This window comes from Drosophila teissieri, chromosome 3L (assembly GCF_016746235.2).
Source record: "Drosophila teissieri strain GT53w chromosome 3L, Prin_Dtei_1.1, whole genome shotgun sequence".
Taxonomy (NCBI): Eukaryota; Metazoa; Arthropoda; class Insecta; order Diptera; family Drosophilidae; genus Drosophila; species Drosophila teissieri.
In genome coordinates, this window is record NC_053031.1 from 2,135,138 (window position 1) to 2,155,853 (window position 20,716).

Consider the following 20,716-nt stretch of genomic DNA (forward strand, 5'->3'; position numbering starts at 1 on the left):
TGGCCAAGGTTTTTATAGTTGATAGATAAAACAGAATCCATTCGTATAATACCCCACAGTTATTTCTATAAACATATCCTCCTTAAGAAATTGTTTCAATACTCACTTTTAACGACCAAGTCCGCTGTGCTGGTGGATTGACCCACGGTATTGGAGGCGGTCACCGCGTATCGTCCCGCATCGGCCACGCCCACCTGTTTGAGTTCGATGGTCACGCGATTGCACTTGTTGGAGATCCTGGTGTGGGCATCCTCGAACAGCTGACCTCCATTCTTCTCCACCTTGATCTCGGGCGAGGGAAAGCCATCGTAAATGGCCTCCATGCTGACATCGGCGCCCTGATCCACGATTTTTCCACTAAGAGGAGTGGTGAATCTGGGAGCTATTTCTCTTCTGAGGCGAGTGGGCGAGTCTGGAATTGCTACTGCGGATTGTCCATTGGCGCCACTGGATTGGATAAAGCTGAAGGACTTTTGCTGCACACTGGGGCTGCTCATCTCCTTGCTCTTGTGCAGTTCCTGGTAGTGATGGCTCTCCACAATCTCCGGCCGTTGTTGTCCCAGTTGCTTCAGGGATTGATCGATGTGAGCGGAGGAGTGATGAACCTCGGTTTGGGGAGCATTTCCCTCATAGGAATTGACCTGCGAGGTGGAAGTGGTGGTAAAGGTCTGCTTTTTGATCGTGACCCTCGAGGACTCGGTGTTGTGCTCCTGGCTGACAGTCTGAACATCGCTGGAGGCGGGCAAACCACTTCCTCGGATATTCAAAAAGGCCACACAGGTGGCCTTGCCCGCCTCATTCTCGGCCACACAACTGATCTTGCCCACGGCATCGTGGGTCAACTTCTGAATGGTTAGCACTTGACGTTCTCCACTTGTAGACACGAGGAAATTATGGCCATGAACGGGTTGGTCGTTGAAGAACCAGTGGACCTTTGGCGTGGGCTTGCCCTTGACAATGCACTCGAACTTGATCACCTCATCGATTTCGCCTTGTTTGTCACTAAACAGTTCTTTGAATTCGGGACACTGGTGACGATCTATGATTTCAACCGACGATTGGCTACTTCTACGGTTCTCGGGTGCATTCACGGACTTCACTATGAGATGCGAAAAGCATTTGGCATCTCCCGCTGGATTGGTCACCTTTACAGTATACACTCCCTTGTCATCGCCACTCACGTTGTTCAGGATGAGCTTGAAGATTCCCAGTTCGGAGTCGGATTGTGTGGTAATCCGCTGATCCAGGTGGAGCTCCTTGTTGGTCAGGAACCACTGTGCGGTCAAGGGTTGATCACCACTGGCCTGCACCTCGAGGACCACTTGCTCGCCTTCATCAGCCAAGACATCGGATAGAAGTCTCTCGAATTTAGGCTGCGAGTCCTTCGGTAAGGATTGTCTCTCCGCCTGTGCCCGAGTGGCCGGTTCTGCTTGATTCAAAGGAGTCACCTTGAGTTCACAACTACTGGAAGCTTCTCCAGCCGAATTAATGGCCACCACCTTGTAGTGTCCTGCGTCCTCTTGGTACACCTCTTGGATGATTAGGGAGCATCTGTCGCCTTGGAACAGCAACTGAACGTCGGCGGACTCCTTAACAGGTCGCTCATTGTGGTACCAGATGACCTCGGGCTCGGGTTGACCCACAATCACGCAGTCCAGCCTCACGGGCTTACCCTCGAATATGGAGACATCCTTCAGGGGCAGGTGCACGGCGGGCTTGATCGGTTCTATGTCGCTGGCCATCTCGGAATCGGAGGTCTCGTTGGGCAGTCGACCCTTTACTATCACGTTGCAACTGGTATAGGCTTCGCCAGCCAGGTTCTTGGCGCTCAGGACGTAGGATCCGGCGTCGTTGGGATAAGCCTGCGGGATTATCAGCGTTACGCGGCCGTATTCGTACTGAAAGTACAGAGAGAAAAGCACGGAAAGTCAAGTCAGTTTGAGTTTCGCTATTCACCACACCCCGATACAAAATTTGGTGGATTTCGAATGCTTTCGTCTCGTTCTAGTTTTGTGGTTTTTTTGCAATTTAATTTTCCTTCTTTTCCACACCGATTTAAATCTTATTTACGAGTGCCTATGTGCACGGATGAGGCGCATCCGGCGGATTGGAGGCGCAGACGCGAGCAGGTTTTGTTTATTTTTCCACAACAAATGATCTTTGTTTTGCCCCAAATTGCAGGAAGCACCTGAGTTCAGGTGTTCAACGCTTCAATGGAGAACAATCAAAGATTTGCTGGCATAATTGAATTGGCTTAATTCATCAAATAGAAGTGAGATCATGTTTTGTCAAACAAGCGGCTGCGACGGCGGCAATTAAAAGTGCGGCCAATGAAATCATTTCTCAATTTTTAATTTTCGCCCAGATTTTCGTTTTCATTGCGCTTCTTTGCCAATATGAAAATGAAAATCTGCAAATATGTGTGCGCACATTTGTATACACAATGTTGGCGCCCACAATAAACAAATTGCCTGGCCTGACTGTGGTGAATTGAATTGGCCATGCTCACATGGCTCGTTGCACGGACAAGCTGCCAAAAATTGCAGCTATTAGATATTATTATTATACTATTATACGGCGACTATATGCTCTACCGACCTATGCAGCGCACTATCTGTCCGTAAAGTGCGTTGGCGTGTTTTCAAAACGATTGCCTTGAATTTTGTTCTGTTTGACCAGCGATCATCTTTGGCGGAGGGAGAGCGCAAAAATGCGTGACTGACGTCAGTCGGATCATTTCTTTTCGAATTTTGGAACATGCAACGCCCACCGCAAAAAAATATGTGAATATAGTCTGGTTTTCCAGCCAAAGATTCTCATATGATACACACAATGTTGCTATGTATATGGGAATGGAAATGGTCAATAGCCAGACAGTTGGGGGAATTGGTATAGCTGGTATGCCTTTCCATTTGTTTACCCTTTGCAGGGGGGTCTGATCGCAAACAAACGGAAGAAAGTCGGCGGAAATCTTTGGGGGTTTCCTTTCGAAACCAATTAAAATGTACATAGTAATGCTGGATTTTCTGCTTGTAATTATCTGACTAATCTTAATGAGTGGAAAAATAGGAAAAAATGTGTTTGTAAAATATATTATAAATATTCTAGTCGAAACCATTCAGTTGTCCGTTTAAAATGCTTGCAAATTTTTTTTAAATCGTATGTCAACACTTTGTCTGTTCATTTTAATTTATGCATCCCAAAAGGGGACAAATTATTGGTCGACTGGCAACAAGTCTACAAACCAAATCATTCGCAGAAAAATATAAAAATAAATTCCGTAAATTACGATCTATCAAAAATGTTCAAGAATATATGCACTGCGAAATATTTCCAGCCAAGTTTATTTTACGAGATTTTTGCCCTTCTAATTAAACAGCCATCGAACTCACCTTGGAATCGCGCGGCTGGAAGGGTTTGCCGTTGTGCAGCCAGTAGACTTCTGGCCTGGGAATTCCGCCCACGATGGCCTCCAGCTTGATTTTCTGACCCACACGCGCCATGGCATTCGAAAGGGGAACCTTGAAACTGGGTAACTCTGTGGGTTCCAGAGCTAAAAGACGAGATAAAGTATAACGAATCATATTTAAGCAATCGAAGGGGAAGTTTTTTTAGAAATCCTAAACTTATATATAAAAAATATACCACTTACGTTCAACAATCAGAGAAGCCGAGCAATGTTCAATGCCCGCCGCATTGGAGGCGCTGCAGGTGTACACCGCGTCGTCCTCCAAGAAGACCTCCTCGAACTTCAGAGTGGCCTCTCCGTTGTTGTAGCTGATCACGTAATCCGGAGAATCGTCGATGCACTTGTCATTTTTGAACCACTGAATGGTGGGCAAGGGAACTCCAGCCACCACGCAAGCAAACTGAAAAGAGCTTCCCTCGGTGGCCTTACCACTCTGCAAGAATCGTAGGATCCGTGGTGGAACCAACTGCACTTCGGCGGCATTCTCCCGGACGGATAAAGTGGCATTAGTATCGCAAGTACCCACCAAATTCGAAGCACGGCAACTGAAACGTGCTGAGTCTGCGGCAAAGGTCTCCTCGATGACCAATCTGCAGATGCCCTTATCGAAGGTGGTCTGATAATCGGAATTAGTTTGGATACTGATGCCATCCTTGAACCATTCCACGGCGGGTTCCGGAGTTCCCGTGACCTCGCATTCGAAGACGAACCGGTCTCCCTCGCGGGTAACTGCATCCTTCAGGGGACGAGTGAATAGCGGAGAGGCATAGCGCAGCTCCGTGAAAATGGAGTTAACCTGAATGTCCTTGCGGATGTTTTCGGTTACAATTCGCTGCTGGTCCACCTGATCGCGTAGGGTCTGGAGTCTGGTTATCTCCTCACGCTGGATGCGGGCTTCCTCTTCGCGCTTCGATCGTGACTCGTTTTCTCTACGGATGCGCTCCTCCTCCTCGCGGCGAATGCGGGTTTCCTCATCCCTGATATTTTGGAGGCGCACTTCCTCTTCCCTGCGGGCAATCTCCCTGAGCGATTGGATGCGCAACTCCTCCTCCCTGGCAGCCTGTTCCCTGGCCAATTGTTCTCGAGTGGCCTGCTCCCGAATGGCCAGCAGTCTAGCCTCCTCCTCCCGGACAGCTTGCTCCCTCAGAGCCAATTCTCTGGCTGCCAATTCCCGCTGAGCCTGCTCAATGGCCGCCTGCTGGCGCTGGTTCTCCAGGCGGGATTGCTCTTCTCTGTGCAGCCTTTCCTTGGCCTCCGCTTCCTTGATAGCCTTCTGCCGTTCGGCTTGGTCGCGAGCATCCCGTTCCATTTGCTCCTTTTGGCGCTGCTCGTGCTTCAGCCTCTCCTGCACCACATTGATGTCCATCTTGAGCTTGATGAAGGACTGGAAGATGTTCATTACATCGTTGTACAGAGACGACACCTTGTTCATATCGTGGGCACATTGCGAGGCACTATCCAACTTGGAGCGTAGAGCAGCCTCCCGGCTGGTCACATAGTTTTCGATATCATTGACCAGATTTCCCGCTTCCACGGAATCGCGCAGATATGGAACCTTGTTGGACACGCTGGTGTAGAAGTAGCTAATCTCACGGTACTCCGCGTCGATCTGGGGAAATATTAATAGGCTATTAACATCGGACGCAACACTTAAGAATGAATGAAGCTCGTGAATCTATAAATGAATATTTACAACGAATTTATGGGATTTTAATTACCCACCTTCTCGACCACCTCGAAGAAGTCGGTCGCCTGGTTGAGGCTCTTTCGTTTCTGCTTCACTTGATCCTTGAAGCTCTGCCATTTGTCGTTGAGTTTGCGCAGTTCGTCCTTGACGTAGCGCTCGCTCTCGGGATTGGTAATAAAAAGCTGTTGGCTCGTGGACTCCGTAAACTTCTCGATCCGCTTCTCGAGCAGCTATTTTGTGTGGGTGAGACAAGTGATGTGGTAATCTTTAGAGACAGTCGAAAAAATATGCACTTATCGCCAGCGAATTAACCCATTAGGCAGCAACTAAAGCGTAGTGTGTCTAGGCGAAGTGCAGCCAAGCGTGAATATACTCTCTTACACAGAAGAAAATGTTTAGAAGCTCTTTTAATATATATGCATGTATATAGCTCGTACAAAAACGCAAGTTTGTGTATATTTTATTTTGGACATGCCTATCGGAAATAATTTGGGAGAACTAAATAAAATTGTGCCTTTCCACACCCATCTGCTCTTTGGATTAGCTGGTCATTAAAATTGGAACGCCAGAAGCAATTTATAACAGCAAATGCCCAACAGCAAGTATAAGTGCATTAGAAAGTGGTCTGAATGTGTTTCTGTTTTGGCCTACTGTATCTGCTGTATCCGTATCTCTGAGTTGTATTTCATGTATCTGGCCCAGAGTTTTTAATTACAAACTAACGACAGCTGCCGCTGTCTGTCTAAAGCCCATCGCCCGCCGCTGACAGCGACAACATTTTGAAAGTTGCGATATTTTCGAAATGTCATCCCGGCAGTGCGTCGTTTCCCATTTGGAAATTTGATGAATGCTGTGGGACTGCCAGTTGGATGGGTGGTCACCCATCCGCCCAAAAGGGTAAGCGGGAAGTGATGCAAAAATAAAATAAAGACCAACACACAACTCTGTCGCATGCAGGGATCGATCCGGTCTGTATCTGTATCTGTAATCTGTATCTATTCATCCATACATCTATGATCTATAGCTATATATCCATGACTATTGCTACCTCGATCGTGTGGGCTGTTTGGCCCCAGCGTCGCTGATGATGCGTTGATTTCAATTGCCTGGGCATTGAACACTAGAATGGGATTAGATCATTCAATAATTTTAAGCCCATCAAAGTCGACTCAAAATCTATTAGAGATCTGTTCGGCGTCGCGTGTTGTCATCATAAAAGAAAATATGTAAATTTTCCCTCTTATAAATTATTCTCAAACTTTGTGGTTTTCTGCGATTGAATTTGTGTTTAAGTCATAAGTCATTCATTTCCAAATATTAAAATAAATCTTGTTGTACATATGAACGTCTTTTCTAGCATTAGTGGTTGTATATCGTATGATTATAGTTCTACTTCGTATTGTAGTCAGCAGTTGCAGTCGAGAACTAACAGAACCCCTGCACTTCAACACTTTGTTGCATCTTGTTTACCCAGAGAGATAAATAGTTGCGCCCATCGCCCGATCCGAATGATCTTAACCCACCTCAATACGCCGATCGCCGGCAGTTCACTCACCTCTATGGTCCGTTCAAAATACTCAAACGCCAGCGACGTGGTTTTGGCCGCCGCCAGACTGTCGACGCTCTGGTTGTTGATCTCGTGCAGCTGCTGGCTAACGCTGTCCAGGCTGCGATCGATGTCCTCGAGATCGGAGCGGAACTGCTCGATCTTCTCCAGACGCTCCAGGGTGGACATGCGTGCGCTGCTGTTGGACTCGAAGTGCAGGCGCAGGTTCTCGAGCAGCTTCAGTATGCGGTCGGTGTCGATTTCCCGGGCTCCCGGCGGTTCCAGCACGCGCACCCGATCGATCAGCAGTTCGGATTGTGTGATTAGCGATCTAAATTTATCCATGCACTGATCGCGGAATTTCTCGTGCTCCGCGATGCTGCGATCCGCGCCGGATGCGGGTTCCTTCTGCTGCCTGGCGAAGTAGTCGTCGATTTCGCGACGCAGCTGCACTAGGTTCTCCAGAAACTGAACCACACTCTCCACCAAAGTGCGGTAATCGTACTTGATGCCGTCCAACTTGGCCTTGAGCATGCGCAGATTGTTGATCACCTGCTCGATCTTGGCCAGCGATGGCTGATCCTTGGTCTGGATGCCGAGCGTCGTCTGGATGCGCTGCTGTATCTCATCCTGTGCCCTTTCGATGTCCTGGGTCACGTTAGTCAGCTTCTCGCGCGTGCTGATCAACAGCTGCTTGGAGTCCACGCTCTGGGAGGTGAAGACGGGATACAGCTGCGTGTCCACCTGGGTGCTCTTGGCCACGGTCTTGAAAGAGGGAAATGTAGATTGGATATTAAGGGGAACTATTTAAGGGAATAGGCGTGCTTAAAGGGTGCGTACTTTCTTTGCAAAAGGAGATTCTTTGATCTGAAGACGGTGGCAAATCATAAAATCTCTCAAAATCTAATTGGCACTCAAAATGCATTTCACACAAACTTCCTCGGGGAAATGCAAATTTATAAATATATATTTTTACTCTATAAAATCCTGACTAGACGCAATTAACGCAAAGATCCCGATGCCCGCACTCACCTCCTCGTTGTCGCTCATGACTTTCTCGAGTAGATATTCGACTTCTCGCTTCTCCGCAATGCTCGTTGTCCAATTCTCCAAACTGCTCGTCACGTCGACCTGCCGCTTACTGAAGTCGTTCAGCGTCTCTTGCACCGCCTGTGCCGAGGATTTGGTCTCGAGATATGGATCCACAATCTGCGCGGCGCGCCGTTAAAAATAGCATGGAAATAGATGATTTTTATTTTTATTTCTATTTGATTTTCGTCGCGTTTTGTTTTATATTATTTTCTGTTTGACTGCTCTGCTTTGTCGCGGGCAAGAAGGGAATTTTCCGAGAAAAGGCGGCGCGTGGCACGCTTCTGTGACTGACTGTGGCCAGGGTCTGCTGCCTTCTGCCACTACTGCCACTTCTGCCGCTTTGGCCGCTTCTGCTCGAGTCCAGGCCAGATCCGACCGACCCGACCAGCACCATACAACCTATCTATAGCCCGGCAGCGCAAATTGCTTTCTTTATTTATGGACTCAACTCGAGTCGAGTCGAGTCGAGTCGCATAGAGTCGAGCCAACAACTCTCGACGCACAAAACTCGCGGCAGAATCTCCGCAAAGAGCGAAATTTCTAATTTCAAAAATTTTCTTTTGCGCCTGTTTGGCCGCATCTTCCCGGTTTTATGTTCACGTATGGGGCGAAATGACGTTGTCGTTTTGAATACATGTTTATGGGCAAGCAAATCATATTGTTTATAATTTATAGTCCCCGAGCGGGCTGGCAAAATACAAGTGGAGAGCTGGGAGTGGCGAACTGCAATACCCTGTGAAAATGACCGAGAGTGAACATAGTTGTGCAAAAATCAAAATCTACACTTAAAGAATTGCTTTTAAAATGTAAAATAATTGGAATATTTGTAATTTCGACTAATGTTGCATACTTTTAAGCACCTCTGTGCGCATTTGATTATTATGCTTTTCGATACTGTGGTCAAAGAAAAATCAAAGTTGTTGTGTAGTGTACATCCCAGATATCCAACGCGCTGCCATAGTCGGAATGCCCCTTCTTGCCCAACCTTTCGCGATTGTTTGTGCAGCGTCAGCAAGCTGCTTCTGGGAGCTGATGGACAGCGTGCAAATGCGCCAGCTGTCAGCAGTTAGTTGTTCCAAAAGCAAAGTTTGCGAGCATAGATGAAGCATAAACAGAGTGCAGCATGCATAATCAAACAGCGCCGCCCTGACATTAGAGAATTCCTCAAAAACTTAGATTAAATAACTTAGGAACTAGCAGGGAGTGTGTCAGGTCAGTCGGTAGTCCCTTCCCCCGATACAGACTTTTAGGTTGATGAATCGCTGTCCGCGGGACTTCAGCTCTCCGAAGGTGGATGCGATGCCCGTCCAAGTGGCCTGGAGGAATTGCAGCTTGTGCTCGTCTGGCGTTTGCTGCAGTTGGCGCTGCAAGTTGTCCAGCTGGCTGGAGAGCTCGTTGGCCAGCTCAAAGAAGTCTATCAGCAAGGACACGTAATCCACGCGCTTGAGGACCAGGTCCTTGAGTTCGATCCAGTGCTTGTGCAGAGATTCCGCCTTGGAGTCCACATCGTAGCGCTCTTGCGGACTCAAGGATTCCAGGTGGACCTTGATGGATTCGAGCAGCAGGTTAATCAGTTCGCCTTTGATCTAGGGGGTAATCAAGGTGATTGTTGTCATTAGTTTAGTTTTCTCTTTCAGCAGAATAATTTATAAATGTAGGCGTTCTTTTTTAGTACCTGAATCACACAACATACGTAAAGAAACTCCTTATAAAGCATTTCGGTCTACAAACTTTTCTCGAACCATTTTTGTATATAGATTTTCGATTCGTAGGTAGTCTGATTCAAGTGAGTTCTAAGTATAGCTTAATAGTATTAAGGATATGGGAGACACATATAAATATGTAATATTGTGGGTCATTCCAAACCACAAACCTCGAGATCCTGCATGAGTTCATGGTGCTGGAGCAGGAACTGCTTGGCCTGCTGGAGATTTGAGCCCATATCCACGCTTTGCTGCAATTGGAGTTGGCCGGAGGCTCTCAGCCAGGCCAAGAGCTCATTGTGGTGGCTCAGGAATTCGCTTAATGCTCGCTGAACCTTCTGCTGATCCTCGCTGCTGTTGGCGCAGATTCCCTGGATGTAAGTCTTCCTGTTCTCCAGCTCGTCAAGGACTCTCTTCACACCTTGAGTCTCCGGCTGAGTGCGTCCCACTTCGTCGAGAATGCCATAGCCCAAGCGCAAAGGTTCCTCGGTAAAGTTGCGAACATCGCGATCCACTTTGGAGTACATGGCATAGCTCTCCGGGGAATGAGGCGGTAGTTTCACGCTGGTCAGCTCCAGTTCCAGTTTCTCCAGAACACTCACAGTGTGCTCAGCCTTGGCGAAAAACTCTCGGGACTGATGCAGCCAGTGTTCCCGCTGATCCACCAGATCCAAATGCTCGGTGCAGCCACTCAAGACCGCATAAGCCCTAGCACATGCGTCCTCTTCGGTGAAGTGACCAGCGGACTGGACCTTCTCCTTGGCTCGCGTGATCTTGAGAGCTCGATCCCGGAGGAGCAGGGCCTGCTGTTTCCACTCCCTGTATTTGGTGAGCATTTCATTGGCCGTGTGCTCACACTCGCCCAGGCTGTACATGGTATTCAGCTCCATCCTGGCTTGCTGGAGAGCCGCCTCCAGGTCGACTAATTCCCTACCCAACAAAGCCAATGCCAGACACTGCTCCATTTGGATTTTCCTCGTCTGCCAGGCGAGTTCCAGGGAGTTTCTCCGGTCGTGCAGGGCCTCTAACCACTGCTGAACCTGGTGAACGGCCCTCGTTGCGTCTCGTTTAATGTGCTCCGGTCTTGTGTCGAGGGTCTCCAGCTTTTCCAACTCCTCCAGCTGCGCCAGCAGCTCGTTGCCATCTTTCAGGGCTGCCATCACACCGGTGAGCATGTCTATCCGCAGCTGCTTGAATCTGTTGAGGAATTCCTGGACACGCGGCACATCCGGTGGATGGAGTGTCTCCTCGCAGGCCAACTCCAGTTGGTCCATCTTCCTGAAGCACTGCGTCATCTTATCGTGAAACTGTGTGCACAGTATCAGCAGGTGCTGACGATCCTGCAGCAGATTCAGTATGTCCTGCCAAATGATGTTGAGTGTATCGGCCATGGCATTGACCAGCTCGGAACTGATGCGCTTGCTGGCCAACAGTTTGTCCGCCTTCTGGACGAACTCATCCATTGGCCCCGGCAGGCTCTGAAAGGGGTTTGAGTTTGTTAAAATGTTTTGATTGATATTGAAGATGGACTTACCTGTAGGTTGCGAAGGGTTTCATCATGCTCCCTTTGCATGCGCAGAGATTCGTCCAGATTGTCTCCAAGCGCTGTGATCTTTGGCTCCAGTTCCACCACTTTGATGTAGATCTTTTCCGGACTCTGGAAGAGTTGATGGCGTTTAAGATGTTTCTTGGTTAAGTGGATTTAAGTGTGTCTTATAAGTATAGTAGGAATAAGACTGTTTAATTCATTCTCTCATTCATTTTTGTCCAAATTAAATTTCTTTAGTACAACGAAAGATTCTCCCCCGGTTATAATTATTTAAAGTTTCCTTATAGTATATTATTGCAATATCGATTGGGCATTCTATACTTCTTGAGCACCCAAGATCCCATACGCTATTTCGCATTTCCCAGGGATATCGCATGGGACATGCGCAATTCGAAGATTTTCTCCCACAAGGGTCCGCCGCATTCCTCGCCTGCCCCCAAATCCGTTCCAGTCACGTTCCTGGGCTCCCAGCAGCCGGCTGCATTCCCATTCATGCGGCTCGCAGTTGACATCGGAGGCCAGGAGACGTGTGCGATGATCTCGTGCAGCGAGGGAAAAGCAAACCTGCTCCCGAAGCCGCTTCTAATTTTGGTAGCACCACCAGAAGCTGCCTCCGAACTCGCAGAAGTAGCTGAGGTAGCCGAAGTAGCAGAAGTGGCACCACAACCTCAGCTCTGTTTGATTGCAATGAAGGTCAGCATCGGCTGTTTATGGTAATGGCATCCGTTAGTTTTTCCTGTTGGGATGAGCATGTGTCGATGGAGATGCAGCTGGAGCTGGGGAAAAGTGCCACATGCCATGGCGAACCATGAAGAACCTGGCTGATGGCTCGCAAACTGTTAAAAGGTCTAGCCACTGCTTAGATTTTATGTCTAGGGAAAGCTGCGTGGGCGCTAATTTGTTCGACGAAAATGTTTTGGGCAATGTACAGTCGTACCTCTATAAACGGAACTTTCTTAGTCACCAACACTATGAACGGATTTGATATTTTTCCTATATAAATATGTAATATAAGTTGTATCCTTCTTTTCTTAGGTTACTTATTGAAAATACATATATTTAAAAGTGGTTCTTGCCACAGATGTTGCGCTGTAGACTTCCAGTTTAGTCGCTCAAGGGTTTCGATTTTGATCTGCGACTGCCATTAATCAATTTAAAATACAAACTAATAACCGGGCTATTAAATTAAATTGTGTGCCCCACTGGCAGCGATGTAAACCGATTAGAAAAACCAGTCGAAGTCACTGACTCAATGCTACGTGAGTGAGTTTTCAATATGCACACACCAATAATTCTCGAAAATATGAATAAATTATGAAGTGTAACGGGCGGCAGGGCGAGAAGGGGGGAATAATCACGTCGTCTAACTGAAATATGAACCATAAATGGCATGACATCACTATGAACAGGCCGACCATAACTAAGCTTATGTACGTATAAAGCATAAAATAAACCATTATGCATATGGACGGGCGCCTCACTATTTCCCCCCACCACACAAACATACGTCACTCATTGCGAAATTGAATCGTATTTCAAGTGGCACACAAACACGCACCCAGCCGTTAAGATTCGTAATGTGCATTTGGACATTTAGAAGCGTCTTCGCCCGGCACTTGTGCAGCCAGCTCCACATGGCGGAAGTGCTCCAAGATCGTGGCCACGTCGGAGTGGGAGTGCTTTTGCCCCCAAACACAGACGGCAATCCACGGCAATGACGGCGATGATATAATGCCGAAAGCCCCAATGGCGGTTCAAAACAATAACACCCTGGAATGGAATGCACGGGCAGATTAACGATCACCGCAATACCCTTTCCGATCTGCTTTATCTTTTTCAAAGTCCAATCACATTTTGGTAGTTCTGACAGATGGAATATGTATTTCAGCTATTTGGTCGTCATCTGACAATATTATGGAATTAATTATTGAACCTCTGCATTTCAAATCGCGTTAGGGTATCCACCACTGATTGTACCAAAGCCGGACAGAATGATTCAGGCAAGAAGGATGGCGGGATAGGGGCAACAAGCGTCCTCTTTGAGGCGCTTAGCGTGAAACACGTTTTTGGCTTTTAAATTAATACTTTGCGGAGGGGATAGAACACGATTTCGATATGAAATTACCTCGATGCTGTGGCCGTTGTTGTTGCTGCTATCGTTTTGTGTGAAATCATTGCGCATTTTTATAGAGCGCCGGCCTTCTCGGCTCTTTCATTACGGCCATTGGCTACAATATCCCAAATACCGATCGCCGATCAGCGATTTAATTGCGAATCGCAATTTGCGAAGGCGTTGGCTTGTTCTACCTGATTTACTTGGCCAGATAGCTACATGTAAGGTGAGCAATTACTTGAAAATCCTGGAGATTTCTCATAAACAGTTATTAATTGAAATGCAATGCCCATTTTCTGTGAGTTCTGATTTAAATATACTTTCTAGCACATTTGTGAGAACGAACATTTCAGCGCAAAAGTTCACCAGCCAGCCTTGACCCAAAATCCAATGCCTCTCATCTGCCTATTAATATGCAATTTAGGTACATTTACGCATCGCATGTTTGGCTTTTTGCAACAATTTCATTTTGCGGCTGTGCGAGTGCTCCAATAAAGGTGAGCTAATTGAATACAAATTGAAATTGGCTAATTAAAGCGACATAAATCAAATGCTCGTGAATGTTTGTTCTGCTCCTGATCAAACATAGGCCACTGGGGCCATAAAAAGTGTGTATAAACAGACTAATAAAAAACCGCATCAATATTCGTGTGTGCGAGCGGTTTGATGGAGAGCAAACAGCATTAATGTATTGTACAAATACCCATATGCAAATGAATATACTGAACTTACTTCGGTGTTTTGTGGATAGCACGCTCTGACGCGTTTACCCTGTGCCTCCTCCATTAAACCTAACTTGATTTTGTCATAAAACAAAAAACCGCACAAAGCATTTGGCTATTTTGTTATTGTTCACTTAGCAGAGGTTCAGCTTTTGTGCCGCGATCATCAGCTGTGTGTGCCAGAGTGATGTCAGACTTTTGGGTTCTATAAATACCATCGAACATAAAACAATTTCTGTTCAGGTTTTTGTAGGTCGCACTTTCCCAGGCCGACGGCGAATTATGAGTACACGTATTGGGCAATCTTGTTGCTGCCATCGAATGCAATTTAAATTTCAATTTAATTCGCAGCCAACAAAAAGATAATTTCTATAATTGTTTCTACAAATTATTGGCCACGACTGGCGACTCGCGACTCGCATCTCCCATCTGCAACATCCGCAGCATCTGCAGCAACGTCTTGGCTGCTGTTGCGCTTTTCCAGTTGCAGCAACAGCAGCATCAGCAGCAGGAGTCGCCTGCATCGCGCGACTTTCATTGAACGTTTATCGGCGACTATCAGTTGCCATGTAAACATGCAATATATTTCGCGTCTCTAACTCGAAAACCAGCGAGCCGTCGCTTCCACTCCGGTAATTACAGCAGCTGGATCCCCTACAGTGGACCCCCGGAAAGCGGAAATTGCGGGGTATTTGCTTTGAAACCATCCCATGAAATTGAATGTGTATGCCTCTATTGGTTCGATGCAAGAATTTCCCATTTAACATAGCGATTAAGAGCGATAATGGGATAATAAATGGTTAAATACAAAGTATGGTTTAAAATACCTCGTACCATACCTTTAAGTACCGTACGTTTATGGTGAGAGGACACTGTGCCATACCTTTATGTATCGTACGTTTTTGATGAGAGGACACTGTATGCGATAGCGTTGCAAATTTATGCTTCTCCTGAAGAGACCCCTTATGAATAATTTTCCATGAGCCGCTTTCCTTGCTTATCAATCAGTGCGTGCCAAACTGTTTTGTCAGTTTCGCTAAGTAGCAGCTGCATTAAACCCACCGATAGACGGCTTTAGAGTGGATCCCGATCCTCATGCCCCAATCCGATCCGCAGACCCATCTGAGTCTCCCCAACACCAAGCCAAACTCAAACGGCAAAGAGAAGGCGACTGCGTCTGTGTCTGCGCATAGAATACATTATTTTTAGCGCTCGAAAACGTTGAAGTCGCTTTTGGTGTTGGATACTGCCAGTTAGGTCTGGAATTTTTCAATTACTGATAAGATTTACGGCCAATTCCCCGTGACACGCCATCGAGCAAATGAAGAAGTGCCATCGAAGTCACAGCTTGAATAGATTCTCTTAAGCCAGCATTAGAAGTGGATTTATATCCTCTTTTTAATGTTGTAACCACTTAGGTTAAAACCTCTCATTATAGCTAGTGAGCAATGAGCTTACAAGAAATCTTAAAATAAAATATTATTGTTCAAACTGATATATTTTACTTTAAAAAGAGAATTGTTTTTGTTTGAATTGACAATATTGCAAACTAGAAAATTATAACCATGCCCTTGCCGTTCGCCTCGAAACAGCGATCATAAATCACAGTGACAAATCGCAGTCACGTGACTGAATGGCAGACCTGAACGCGACCAAGTCGCAGTTTCTGGCCCGTTCGCTGGCCAAATGGGATCCCGCGACTTTGGAGAGCGGGCGGAATGCGCAAGCTTTTCATGCGTAAATTTATGTGCCTGCCAAGCGTCGTAAACATTTCTTTCTTTTGAGCCTTGGTGCGGCTTTCTATCGCCCGTCTCTTTCGCTGCACGTGATGCCATCTCTCTCTCGTCCATTAGACAGAGCGCACTGCGCAGCTGCGGCGTTTCACCCACGCCAAAGGCCCAAGGAAATGGCACATACATAACTCGTACAGTGCCGGGCATAAGTACATGCTCATATGTCTGGCCAATTTATGAGTGAAATGCTGCCACTTTTACAAATGAAAACGCCATAAATTCAATTAGAGTTTTACGCCTCCTTCCTCTGGCGCCTCCTCGTGTGCAAATCAGAGCAGATCGCATTCAAAGCCCGCGATTCGATGCGATTCGAGATTGCGCAGACCCAAGATCTAAAAATCTACAAATCCAAAATCCGAAGCAGGTCGCCAGTCGCGCCCCAATTGCTTCATTGTGGCCAAACCAAAGGCTCAAATTAGTTTCGCGCATTAGATTCAATTTAAAGAGATCTTCAGCATTTGTGGCACGCCTCACATTCACAATGAAAATCGGAAGATCGGGAAATCTATTTATTTAGAGAGAGTCTAGCTAAGCAAACATGTAAATCTGCTGCCTTTGAAGTTTCTCTTTCCAGTTTGTTTCAGCCTTTTAATTGCCTTGAAGCTAATTTTTCATTTTCAGAGCCACAAGAACATAAAACGAAACGTTTTGTAACCAGGCCCAAAACATTTTTCCCTCATTTCAAACACTTGTAAATATTTTCGTGTTGCATCAACAAACATTGTAATCGAAATTTGCGTCAGAGCCAAAAGCGAATCATCCATTGAGATTGATGCCCGGATGGCCGAGAAGTTGGATCGCCTTGGTTAATTAGCTCTGGGTGGGGTCCATCCAAGAAGTTGATAGTTCCCTTCGGGGATATGTAAATCATGTCAGGGCGATTTTAATACAAGATGATTTCGGATGCCCATGGAGATAAAGATCCAATTAAACGCTCTGCCGACAGACAACGTACTTTGTATCTTCGTGGAACTTACCACATGTCTTAGACATTTCTTTCAACGGAATATCTTCAACTGTTTTTCACAGGCAAATAAATGTCATTTAAGTAGTCACCACAAAATCGCATTGTGCCACTAAAAACTTGGCAGATATTCATATTTTCTGCCAGCACTTAACATTCAAAATCTTAATAACTCAACTTTGTTGTGAGTTGGAGTATGGGGACACAGAAAGAATAATAGCTTAGTTCTAAGGATTGGTTTTATAAGTTTAAATGTCTTAATTGAGAAAATATTAAAAAAAAGGAAAAATTAATAAGGAAATAGTCGCATTTAAAAATGCTTGAAAAATGCTCCTTGTCAAGTTGTTATACTAAAATACAATATTTCTCTACTTGTAATTTCTTTCTGTTGAGGAAAACTAACTGAAAGAATTGTCTGTTGCCTGTTTCGAAAAATAAACCCAGAAAGGAAGGAAACTTTTGACATATTTGCATAGTTTTAAGCAAGGGGCCGCGGGACGAAGAGGGTTCGTCCAACTTATTGTTTCCTTAATCTTATGCTGAAGCACAAAGTTTAAAGAACTTCCGCCGCCTTGCTCCCCCTAGAAAAAATTGCCCACCGCCCACGTGGAATTTATAACAATAATAACGAGCTGAGCTCATCGAACATTTTTGAGCTCATACATTTGTTTCATTTTGCGTGTGTTTATGTACATCTGTTTGGCTTTTATTGTGGAATTGTGTGTATTTATTTTTACTCATTTGTTGTTCTTATTTCAGCTTTTTTTTGGCTCTGTTCCGTTGCTAATTTGTTTACCTGCGAGAAGCAGGGAGAGAAATCGCTCTTGTTTATTTTCAACAGCATTTTTGGGACCAGTTCGAGAATAACAAAAACTACGACAGGTAAGCAACATTTCAGTTTCGTTTTCCAATTTCAATACTGTTTCCAAGCAGGCCAGCGGAAATTTAAAGAAATCTGTATATTTTTGGGGTCCCGAGTTTTCAGTTCATAGAAACACGAGTACGCATACAGCAGAAACGTGTTGAAAGGCTCGCCAGTAAAATGTTTTTGCATAATTTCCAGAATCAAAAGTGGGGGGTGAAAAAAAGTGGTAAATCAAATCAAATGTTTAACACATGGAGCCGTGAGTCTCGAGTGGCGAATGAAGCAAAAATTATTATTCTGATGGCGAGAAAAAATTGGCACAAAGTGGCACACCGAAATTTCAATGGACCGTTGGTTGAATGAACAGAAAAGTTGGTGCAAAAAGGGGCACATTCCCCTTAGTCCAAACCATGTACCATAAACCATACAACGATGCCCATAATTATTGAATGTGTTTGGTTTCGGGGCATAAAACTTGTAGCGCTTCATCAGAAATGTTTCTCAATCTCAAGTTCAAGTCGCAGCTTCAAGTTCGAGCGATTTGAAGGTGGTGAAGAGGGGGAGATTCTGCGGAGAAGACCCAAAATAAAGTTTCTCTCTCAAGAAACTGATTTAGCCAAGTCGCAGTGGACCCAGACAGGTAGCAGCTGCGCCTAATTGTCGAAAGTATCTGGCAGATACATTTCTTTTTGTCACGTTTAGTTGGCTTTTGTGTCTTGTTCTGATGTCAGACAACCTTGAACCTTTTGTGGCGTTTGTTTTTCTGCTGCCGCTTTTCAAATATTTATAACCGCTATCAACAACTTTTGCTTTCGTTGTTCGAGTGCTAATTGGCGCGGAAATTGCTGGAAGCCGGTTTAAACAATCGAAAATTGTAAACCAGTTTTGGGCATTAGAAGTTCATGAATGTTTCAGTGCTTAAGTCACATAGTTTTGCCTTATATCTGGGGGGTAGCTACGGGATAATTATAGGAATTTATCAATTAATGACGAATGTGGTGGCCCACGATTTGTAACAAACATGTGCTTTGATGGAGGCTGGACTATTTAATAATAGTCATTTCTTGTTTTATAGTGACTTGATTGATAAATGGTTTGATAACAATTAGAGATAGTGTGCCTTTTAAACTTCAATACTTTGTTTTCTGCATCTGTTATACTTGTTTTGCCACACTACGCGAACAGAAAAAAGTAAAAATGTTTAATAGCGACGATTATGTCGTCATTCAAATGATTAGCTCATTTATATTGAAAAAAGGTTAGTATATTTACTTGATTGATATTGACTTAATTGATTTTTATGATTTTTTTATAGCTTCACATAAACATGCAACGCATGCAACTGTTTTTTTAAGGGTTTTCAATGACTAAAGCTTATCCTAGATGTTTTCCTGTGTTTTGGAAAACTGACTGCATTTCCTAGATTTATGATTTGTTCAATATCTCCCAATGCCCCGACCCAAATCTCTTTCGGAGTCCTCCCAGATCGCCTTCCGCATAAATTTTAGCGCACTTCAAGAGCTTTCTCCGAACACTTCTCCCGTATCTAGATAAATGTTTCTTCATGTTTGTTTCCCATTTCTTGGCCTTTTTGCCGTGTGTTTTGTTTGGTTTCGTTTTTAGAGTCTTATTTTTATTGTTTTTGCGGGGTACAACAAGAGTACAACTCACTTGTAGGAGCGCTATCACCAGCTGGATGGGTCCGCATCGGACGACAACGGTGCCAATGGTGGTGGCTCTGAGGGAGGAGGAGGATGGCGGTGTGGTGTGGGTGGTGCCGGTGCCATTGCCGGTGCCCGTGCCCGTGGACATGGCTGTGGACATGGCCTGACTTGGAGTCGGCGACGATGATGACATTGTTGCTGAATAATTGAAGGCGTCTAGCTGGGACTGCTGAGATTGCTGGGACTGCTGGGACTGCTGCGTCTGAAGTTGGTGGCCGGTGTGCGGCTGGCGGGGATTGGGATTCGAGGAGGAGGCGACCGAGTAGAGCGAAGACATCGATGAGTCTAGGGCTTGGCGGCGTTCCATGGTTGCTTTTCTTTCTATCTGCTCTTCTCTACGCTTTTTTTTTTCTTTCGACTAACTTTCGAGGATTGAGTGCTTGTAGCTTGGTGTGTTTTACGTGGGCGTTTTATAATCTCTGTCGTTTAGTTTTTCTCGTATTTTAGCTTATTTCCCCTGCTTGTGTCGCGTGTTTTGCATTTTGAACTCTGCTCGAAAGTGGAACTATTAGATTGAGTCACTCGCGTTCGGATTTAATTTATTGGGTTAGTTATAGCCAGGGGATTCGATTCGGCGGTTCCTTCGGTTCGTTGCGAGCGCTATCAACGCCGGCGATCGTCTGAGAACCTCCGCGAATCGGTTGATTTTCGAAACGGAGAATTCTTTTTGCCCGCCGCGATGACTATGACTTCATACTCGCGCTCTCCCTGTCGCTCTAGTGTCTGTTTATTATTCCGTAGTGTCTATATATATGGCCATATAGCCGAGAGAATCGTGTGTACTTTTTGCATATTGAGCCTGAGAAAATTGCCTTTGATGCGTGTGCTAGTCTCGTTGTAGAACCCCAGTTGCCCCTCGCCCCACCAAAACTCAAAGACAATGCTCGATTCGCGTTTATTTTTAAAACAACAAACTATTGAGTAATTTTTGCGGCGATTTCTGCCACGAAGCTAAACTGTTGTTCTAGCCCAGATACTCAGATACTGGGATGCTACAGATACAGATACAGGCTACTACGAGTATAGCTAATAGCATATAGACAGATAAAACGCATGGATGTGCGTCAAATCTGTAACATGTGCCAATTGCATTGGCAGGAGTCGTCGGCAGTCAGTCATTTTTCATTGATTTTTCGATATTTTTGAATACATTACGCATACGCCGCGTATGCTCGTGTGCAGCCAGCTGCCTCCATTAGGTAATTTTTGGTGTTTCTCTCAATTTTTAATAGTCGCCGCCGTTGCTGGCGTAATGTAAACTATTTTAATTGTACTTTGCGCTGGCTAAAAATAAACAGCGAACAAAAAAATTGGGAAGAGCAAGTTCCCTTTTTAAAAGTTTACACTAGCGCAATTGAGGAAATGCTTTGCTTCCATATGTTGTTGTCCAAAAATTTCAAAAACAAAAAAAAAGCAAAACTGTTGATTGAAATTTTCTGGGGCGTGGACTGTTATAGGATATATATTGAAAAGTGCAAATGACTCAAAC

At 45.4% G+C, this 20,716-nt stretch overlaps 1 protein-coding gene across 10 annotated transcripts in view; it reads right to left on the reverse strand.

Annotated features, from left to right (window-relative positions):
- Window positions 1–20,716, reverse strand: part of LOC122618340 (muscle M-line assembly protein unc-89) — a 34,521-nt gene that overhangs the window by 13,359 nt on the left and 446 nt on the right. For 2 of the 10 annotated variants that reach the window (XM_043794729.1, XM_043794724.1), the window contains exons 1-11: window positions 19,175–19,831; window positions 11,032–11,154; window positions 9,668–10,975; window positions 9,039–9,380; window positions 7,735–7,911; window positions 6,712–7,467; window positions 6,205–6,276; window positions 5,192–5,386; window positions 3,653–5,078; window positions 3,393–3,553; window positions 107–1,898 (exon numbers count right to left, since the gene is read on the reverse strand). In XM_043794729.1, the coding sequence (XP_043650664.1) occupies window positions 107–1,898; window positions 3,393–3,553; window positions 3,653–5,078; window positions 5,192–5,386; window positions 6,205–6,276; window positions 6,712–7,467; window positions 7,735–7,911; window positions 9,039–9,380; window positions 9,668–10,975; window positions 11,032–11,154; window positions 19,175–19,534 (6,712 nt within the window). In that variant the 5' untranslated portion in view covers window positions 19,535–19,831. Of the gene's footprint in view, window positions 1–106; window positions 1,899–3,392; window positions 3,554–3,652; window positions 5,079–5,191; window positions 5,387–6,204; window positions 6,277–6,711; window positions 7,468–7,734; window positions 7,912–9,038; window positions 9,381–9,667; window positions 10,976–11,031; window positions 11,155–19,174; window positions 19,832–20,716 lie in introns of those variants that run through there. The other 8 variants (XM_043794722.1, XM_043794721.1, XM_043794730.1 and 5 more) reach the window with 6 other exon arrangements.